We start from the raw sequence: 9,446 nt of genomic DNA on the forward strand, positions 1-9,446 counted from the left end.
TATGAAACTTACAATGGTGCTACTTGCCTGATGAGAAATATCATAAAAAACAACGTCACCATCAAGATATTTAATTACATAATATTCATTACTATAATGTAATTTTTGCCACACAATATAATTTTGTCGTATGACAAAGAAATCAACGTTAGATTCCTTAATAACCTATCAACTAATACTGATTGAATTCCAGAAGACCATCAAATACGGAATAAAGCAATCGAAGTTATACTTACCGGGCTAGTATTATGAGAGGCGAGGTATGAGCGTCAAGGGATGCCAGGGAAGTGCAGCTGTCTCTAGCCTTGTTCCTGGACCCTCGCCCATCCCTGAGCAGCAAGCCAAGCCTCATGTACAGGTCATTCTGCCGCCGCGACTCGTATCCTTGCTTGATGTGACCACCCTCATCATCTGTAAGAGATAATTATTACTATCATATTGGTTATCAGTGTTGTATAGTCTACTGCGAAAGAACATGACAATACGCTAGTTGATGCAGACGTAGATCTATTCTAATTTGTAAGGCCATAAAACAAAAACCAAAGTACCTACGAAATTGCACACTAAAGGCAAAAGAAATGCAAGGCCATAAAGTTATGCTGACAATAAAAAACACTCATATTTAAAATTGGCAATAAGTTTACAGCAACGAATGGAAGACATTTTATGACATTTATTTTGGTTTCTTATTCTTTTATGTTGGTAGTTACGCGGGGCATTAGTGTTAATTTTTTTTCTGTTTATAAAATTTCCGTCCTAAACCACACTTCAAACCAATATAAAATACATGCAAATTCACTCGTGCATTATTCACACACAATAATAATATAGAAAAAAAAACTATCTACACATATATTAACTACAGCAAACCCCTACTAACTTTGAAAGTATTGGCTACATTTTTTTTAATGAATAGGTTTTTTCATAAAGATTTCTAACTCTGGAAATAAAGCTCATTGTCTATCAATTGTATTTCCCTATTGTATGTAAACAACATAAAATAGCGACTACATGTAACCCTCGCTTTTATATAGTAATCGAAAAATCCATAAATTACCTCCTACATACATTTGTTCTTCATTGTTTTCATGAAAGTTACCATGGGAAATAAAAATTCACATTTCTTTTTGTTTTTACGATCCATATTTGGTTTTTAAATCGCCTTACCGATCTCTAAGCCACATTGTATGTTAAATTAGAAATTACATTTTTATGCTACGCCGGGAAGTGAATTAATTAAGCGAAATTAACTCTTAATGTCTGTCCCACGGGGTTATTAGTCAACTGGCAATTAAATGTACCAGTTGTTACGCAAGTGGTGACTGGTGACCTAGCAGACAGGAATTTTGGCTTGTCATATACATGACACTTTAAGGTGTTTTTGTTTTTAGTTTGTTTACTTGTTTGAACGCGATAATCTCAATTAATACTAAACAGATTACGTGCCGCGATAGCCTAGTTGGTTGTGAACGGACAGCCGAGACGAATCTCTGCAGGGTCAAATTCCACCTTTAACTTTTCTAAAAAAATAACAATTATGTGTGTATTCTTTGTGAATTATCGCTTGCTTTAACGGTGAAGGAAAACATCGTGAGGAAACCTGCATACCTAAGAAGTTCTCTATAGGAATTTCGATGGTGTGTGAAGTCTACCAATCCGCACTAGGCCAGCGTGGCAGACTAAAGCCTAATCCTCTCATTAGTAGAGGAGGCCCGTGCCCAATAGTGGCACAGTATATAATACAGGGCTGATGATGATGATGACTATACAGATTATGATTTTTTTTTCACTAATATGTAGCTCATTTACAGTACATTACTCCTGAGTGTTATAGACTACTTTTATCTCGGGACAACATTTCCCCTGGATAAAATTTTCCCTCGGACGTAGTCGCAGGCGAAAGCTAACAATAACTTGATTAGTCTTACTCTATACTTCGCGAGCAAACTCGCATGCAAAAGCTTTATATAACGAAGGTCAAGACTGAAGCCGCGGAAGGCCAGTCCTGCGGTGTAAGTGGAGATGCGAGCCACCTGCGGAAACTATCGCGTCGTGGGAACCACAACTGTTCCGTGACAATAATCCCTGCCAGCCCGAGCTGGCTTCTTTGTTTACTAAGTATATTTTTCATTTATTTTATTGTCTTTGTTTATATAAGCTAATCTAATTAAGTAATAATTGAATATTCTCATGTACCTTGACTTATCATAAGTGCAACTATGTTCGCCTACGTGATGAATAAAGCATTTTTATTTTTTTAATACGATACTCGCTTTACGTGGCCAGCGAACACGCGACTGTCATGTAACAGATCTAGGTATTGTTTTATTGGTTTAACGTTGCTAAATTCTTAGCTAAATTAAACCATATATTCGTCTTTATCACTGATGACACTGTGTCAAAAATCATCCATGAATAACGAACGACTATTTTCAACAAAAGTCTCAGTTTTACTTTTCTGATTGTTCATGAGACATTTTGATAGAGCATTTAGTAATGCTATGTCAAAATGACCCTGTATAATTATCCCTACTAATTACTTTTATATATGTTTTTTTTACAAGTACTTCATGGTATGACCCTTTGTCTGGAGTGATCGTAGATGCTAACTATTTTAAACAACTCCATAATTTTGATTTATAAAACGCTGTAAACCTGATTAGTACCACGCCTCGTTAATCTAAAATTATCCTATACATATTTTACATTTTTTTTTAAATCGTAACACACTTGCTTAAAGCCATAGATAAAGCATGTACAGTCAGCCTCAAAATTAGCTGAACTAATTCAAAACTGTATAGGCTTCTACGCATTAACTTCAATTGAAATATTATTTTTCTGTATCAAAAATAAACTTAACCTTTTTAAATTTATATTCAGTGACAAATTATAAGGACGCAAAGTTTAAAGGAAATTTGAAATTTTCAATATGTTGACTGTACCATGATTCTCGCATACGAGAAACCTATCAACTAGTGACTTGAACTTTGTTTACTCATAAGCATAACAATCGCTGCTTTAGTTGCCCGATTCTCGGAGTGGACAAAGATCTATTGTTGGTGAATTCGCTGGAATAACAGTTTATGATACGCGGCCATTTAAATTCCGGGAAAGATACTATTGTTCTACTATCAAAGGATGGAAAGCGGTTGCGTCTTACATTTATTGGTTAGATCAAGTGGATAGAGATAGATGAATCAGTGAACGATGATTTACAGTGATGTAAATCTGTTCTTTAGGTCAAAGTAATTTTGGAGCGTGATTTAAGATTGGTAATATTATTAGCAGGTTTTGCTGTACAGGCATGAAAGACTTTTCTGGGAACAAAAAGTACCTGGCCTATATTTACGATATGATCTGTATACCAAATTTCATCTAAATCTGTTTACGGATTCATGCGTTTATTACTGATCCATTTTTAAATTTTATTTTTATTTATTATATTAAAAATATTATGCAAAAATATATCTGATAGACTCGCCCCCATTACATTAAGTGACGGAATACATATGGTGGATAGTGGACCAGTTGCTGCCTACCCCATCAAGGATTAAAGGTGTGAGTGTGTGTGTATCCAAAAACAGCAATATTCCATCACTGAAATAAGTTTGAAAATCGTTTTAATACTGCTAGTGGTAGTATATATTTAGGCTCGGATAGCGACCACCGTACACAAGGTGTTAAAACCCGCCAAAGTGGCCCACGTAAGTGTTTCACGTTCCGGAATCAGCCTGTGTATATCCGGTTCCAATTTTCAACATAATTGTGTCGACTGCAAAGGATAATCATCTCTCGTTAGTCGATATTCTATTGGACCCCACTCCACTTACCATCAGCTGCAGTGGCATCACTTTGCCGTGTCTAAACAAAATTACTTCCAAAGACTTCTTACAAATAAACCAACGCTCTCTTTCTTCTTTATAGATGCAATTAAAAACGCATCATAAATATGTATACCGAAGTCAGCAAATTGATTGGTTCACTCATCCGCTGTACATTGTATAGCCTCATTACTCGTGTAATTGATATGATTGTTTTCGGATGAGTCTTATGGGAAGACTGACAGGCTTCCCGTGGGATCCTGTCATTCTGGAAGGAAAAACTGTATCACGGCACAATGGTTGTATGATGTCTTTTTATAGAGGTTTCGAGCCTGTGTTCTAAGTTTTGATTTATGATTTCACATGTAATTATTATGGTGTAAAACATCAATAAAATAGTTATATGACGAAGAGATATGGCGAATACGATTGGCGATTCTAATATTTAGTAAAGATACGTTTTTCAACCACTGCGAACAAATGTTAGATTGTTATAGAAAATTACTTTCCTAAACTTATCATCCTATTGGGTATTTTCTAGTCCCCAGTAATATAACTTTTAATTATAATGTAGTGATTACATACTCTGATTTAAATCCAACCATGTTCTATTAAAGAACACACAAATATTCTTCAACCCATTATACCTTCACTAGACTAAAAAGGTTACATTAAAATTTCTGGATTCGTTACAGCATAGAAACCATATCAAACACTACATTAGTACCTGGATGTGGTGAGCTAGCCACAAAAACTTTCTCCCACGCCACAAGACTACGAAGTCATTGTCAGCACAGGAAATTGTCTTTACTTTACTAAACATCCGGGAGATCTATAAGAAAAACTTGAAGTTGATGAAACCAAAAATTGCGTGTTTGTTACTTTGATGTTAATGGGTGGAGTTGTTATGTCTGTATTATTTTCATCATGAGAGTTTGATCGTCTCCCCATTAATTTCTATGAAAATATTTATTCCTTACTAGCTTTTGCTCGCGGTTTCGGCCGAGTGAATGAGTATTCCGAGATGAAAGTCACGCTATATATTGTTCCGGGATAGAATTTAGCTTATAACCTTCCCAGAGTCGTAGACTATCTCCATACCAAATTTCATGAAAATCCGTCCAGTAGATTTTGAGAAAATCTATAACATCCAGACAGAAAATGGGACTTTGTTTTACAATATACATAAATTATCAGTTCTGAACTGATTACTGTTTTCCTAATCAAAGATAAAAGGTGACAGAGAAGAATGTAAAGATCAAGGGCAGATTCCATTTGTAAGATCGACTTGATTAACGGCAGTCCAGGTCTGCTGTTGGTAATCGATAGGGCAGAGAGTCAGAAAAGTTCTGTTCTATTATATGGTTAACTAGATTATCTTATCGTTCTATCATTATTGTATCAAAAACGGAGAAGTTAGTAATATCCGTAGGCGCTCCAAATATAAATATGAAATTAAGCGAACTGATGATTAAAATGTTGCACATTTGATACAGGGTTTATTGACATAAGAACTATTCTACTTTCATTTTAATTGTATTTCTTTTTTTTATTATTTGCTTACGACACACTATCCAAAATTGGAAGTGAATTAACAAAAGAAATATTGTTCAAGTATTGCCAATTTGTACAGTTTTTATATATTTTTGTTCGTAGCTGCGAATGTCGATAAATATCGATACAGCTTAAATGCATTCTTTCTACAAGCAATAAAAACTCAACACGAGGCTCACAATAATAAAATTAACGTTTTTACGATGTTGTATTTTTTCATTTTCTGTTTAATAGCTACTTAAACGATCGAGGAAGCTGTGCCAATATAATTTTATAAGTACATTGATCTCTGTGTTTTTATTTCTGATAAGAAATTATCGTTACGTAAACGAATATTTATTTTAACTAGTCATCCCTATGATTGGAATTCGATTGTCGAATTTAACATATTTGTATTTAATATACATAAATTTTATTTTTGTGGTCTCCTGTATATAAACTTTAATTATTCTAAAACTCCTTCGTGCGCATGTGCTTAATAGGGGTTACAAAGTTTTAATTCAAGTATTTATATAAAAATTCTCAAGTCATATATTTTAGGATTAATTAAATGTACGAAAATTTTTTAGGCATATATGCAATATAATTAAAATTAAAAAAAATAATTAAAAAATATATCAAATATAATTAAAAAAAATAAAACATTAATTGTGTAGGGTTCCCAGATCAGTCTGTGTATATCCGGTTCGAACAGTAAACACTTGATCCCACTCCGCTTACTATCAGGCGAAGTAGAATTAGTTTGCTGCGACCGTTTAAAAAAACGTAACATTCTATTCGTTACCTCTGCTGATACTTTTATTCCAAAAATAATTAGTCTACTTATTTTGTTCTTCAAAAAGGCAAACAGACGTAGTCTCAAGCAAATACAGTGAATTAATATAGCGAGTGTCCGAGGGCGGTTCTTTCGCCCTTGTTCTCATTTGACAACAATACGACTAGCGACGGCCTTCGGACTCCTACAATCCGCACTAGTAAGGTTTCTTGTCAATGAATTAATTCCATTTGCGTTGGCATTGCCGCGAATGCGTTATTCAATTGCTAGTCGAGCGTCGTTTGGTTGGAGTGTTGCAAAATGTAGCACATCTTCTTTGTTTATTGCTTTAAGCTATGTTTATTTCATACTAGTAGTATAGAATACGTTTGCTTCTATTTGTAATATGATAATATATCGTAGTGACAGCAAAAATAATAGTTAATTGTGACGACATATTGTTGAACTGTATCATCATTTGTGACGTAAAATATATTCAGTTTAACAGTAGATCAGAATATTTTTTAATCTTCGCTAACAATGTTGAAGTTGCACTTAAAATTATATTTATTTACAAACATGAACTGAAATCGTCGCTACCATATTAAAACTGGTTGGTTGTAATAAAATATCCATAAAATTCGTAAAATTATAATTATTGTGCGCATGCGCTGTTAAGTAGGTGAATTACTTTACACGCTTAAAGCCATTTATAATTTACGAATATGGTGCATAAAATTCTTAATTTTACATATGTGTTCAAAATAAATATTAAAACCCTTATTGGTTATATAATACAATCATCCTTTTGAGCATACACAATCATAATACAAAATCCAATCAACCCAAATGTTTGTAATAAGATTTAATAACAAATGCATGCAATATATTTTTTTTAATTACTTCAACTATTAACTAGAGATGGTAATATTTCCAATTATAATCGATATGATTTGTTATCAATCCCCTTATTATCGATGTGCATCATACGTGATTGTGTGACATGCAATGTTACGAATCATTTCAAAATTAACGACCTATCAATACCTACCAACAGGAATACGGTAAATGATTTTGTGAAATGTAGTTGACTTCGACTTGTTCGTATTTAAGCAATAATTTTAAATAATTTTCGACGTTGAAGGAACGTATGAATTCATGTTTAGAGTACATAAACGTATGGTAAAAAGTTTGTAAGAAAATAATACAACAACATTGACTGAAAATGTGAAATACCTTAAAATATGCACAAAACAAAAAGGAATACAATTAATAAATAAGCAAGAAAACCACACATTCGTAAACACGAAATAAATCAACGAATAAACACAAATCATCAAGTTATTTAAAACATACGAAAACAAACACACAAATGCAAAAACGATAATCAAACAGTGTGTCAGATGGCGACAACTGCGAGATGTATGCAAACAGGCAATAAGATGTGCAGGAATCGAGCGACATCCGTGCTGAATCGAATGCAAAAGAATGTGGACTGAATACCGATGCTTCCTCTAAGGGGGCAACGATCGGACACAATGTGTATCGATTTGTAATTATCAATCGGAATGTCACATCTCTATTTTAAATTAAATTGAGTTGAACGCAATATATCGCCAAACACGCTCCCAAATTAAACGGGCAGCTTTAATATACTGTTAATAAATATCGATAGAGATCTCACGTTAATCAATGGTAATTATTTTTGAATTTTAATGCCGTATTAGCGTAGTCGGTGGCATAAATCAAAATTAATTTGACGCGGCCGTAGAAGGCACGGAATACAGTCCACATTCCGACAAATTTTAGATCCGTGCCTGTCAGTTGGTTGAGGCCTTGCGGCACAGACGAGTGTGCCGTCCACAGCGACCTGATCTTATTGAACACCAAGCTGTGCCACGCAGCACTCCTCGGACCTTCCTCTGGCAACCCTGTAGGATAACATCGAACGCCCAATGAAGACAATGGTGCAACATAACCTTACTACACCTATCGATTTAGCCGACTAAAATCGATTGCAATATAATCGATTAATAATTGAAAAAATCGTTTAATGACATAAATAATAACTTTAATATCAGCAGACAGATTAAGAACAAACGTGAATGTGTTGCCGTTGTAAATTGTATCTAATAGATTATTCAATAAGCCCAGCTGCAAAGTGTATATTTCAATTACTCAAGAAATCGGCTGGACCGGAATGATTAATAATTATAGGAAACACTGCTGATCCTTAGATAATGTTGGCAGCCTGGCTGTCTGCTGTTGCAAAAGAATTTGTGTTCGGCTAATAAATACGCTAGACAGAGAACCGGTCCCGCGGAACCCCTACGTACATCCGGCGGGAGAGCGTGGGCGCGCCGTGTCGCAACTGTCACTCACCGATATTTACGACGTATGGATCCTCGGTTTACGAAAACTCACGAATGGCCCGGCTCTCAATGGGATCGCTTTACCCAACAAGGCATCAATGAGAAGCGGTTTGCGCTAGCACCTTGCGCAATAAATATGGTGCCGCGCGACCCACAGATATGCAAATACTCACCGGAGAGCGGCACATGGCTGTCGTGCGAGTGCCGCGCGCTGCCCGAACGGACTGCGCAGCGACTTCGGGCTGAGGAAGAATCTTCTCCTGGTGTGCGGCGGCGTGGGACAGCTCTGCGCGAGGTTGGTGGGTTGTTTCGGCGGCTTGGGTAGCCTCAGTGGCGACTGCCAGTCGTCCTGGCGCTGCGGCGACGGCGTGTACCGCTCCATCACTGGCCGCCGAGCCTGGGTGCTTCTGGCGCACAACGGACACGCCTCATTCCTGAACATGCAGGAGTAACACCGCTCATGCCCGCAAGTGTCGATCAGCTTTCTCTTTTTGCCTTTATCAAAGGGCATGTTACAACTGGGGCAAGTTGTGGCGCCAGTTTCGCTGTCCAGTAACTGTCTTATCGCCGCCAAGTCTGTAACAAAGTTATATTTATCGTTTAGTTAAGTGGAACGTGGAGATGTGACAGTTTAGTGGTTTAGCTGTTACTTTGTCGTGTGAGAGAGCGGTTTTCGATAGCGCTGCACACCAATCGGCGTTTAGAAACTAGCATTAGTGACGTCAGCGGTCTATTACTTTAAACATTCGAGATTGTGTAGTGGAAGATAAGTACTAGTAATACTTCATACGTTTTCTATTATTTCTATACGATGGTAGATGAGAAGCTATTAGCGTTTTGCATTTATTTAGCTATTTCGTTCTGGAACGTTCCAAGTGAATTTTACTATTAAAGTTTGACTTGTTTGAGGTCGTTTTGTATTTAGTTAATAGCTCCAATAAGTAG

The 9,446-nt window shown here is 35.9% G+C and overlaps 1 protein-coding gene across 2 annotated transcripts; it reads right to left on the bottom strand.

Moving 5' to 3' along the window:
- Nucleotides 1-265: 265 nt before the first annotated feature.
- LOC115440333 lies at nt 266-9,107 on the bottom strand. Of its 2 annotated transcripts, XR_005113762.1 has the most exons (3): nt 8,675-9,107; nt 7,947-8,060; nt 266-411 (listed from the first exon to the last, which is right to left on the bottom strand). XR_005113762.1 is itself a non-coding variant. In XM_037446600.1 (2 exons), the coding sequence occupies exons 1-2, from the start codon at nt 9,010-9,012 to the stop codon at nt 408-410; spliced, it is 342 nt and encodes a 113-aa protein (XP_037302497.1). In that variant the 5' UTR covers nt 9,013-9,107; the 3' UTR covers nt 266-407. The 2 variants fall into 2 exon arrangements, 1 of the variants encoding a protein (XP_037302497.1); XM_037446600.1 differs by lacking the exon at nt 7,947-8,060.
- Between the last annotated feature and the right edge of the window lie 339 nt (nt 9,108-9,446).

This window comes from Manduca sexta, unplaced genomic scaffold (assembly GCF_014839805.1).
Source record: "Manduca sexta isolate Smith_Timp_Sample1 unplaced genomic scaffold, JHU_Msex_v1.0 HiC_scaffold_3262, whole genome shotgun sequence".
NCBI classification, from domain to species: Eukaryota; Metazoa; Arthropoda; class Insecta; order Lepidoptera; family Sphingidae; genus Manduca; species Manduca sexta.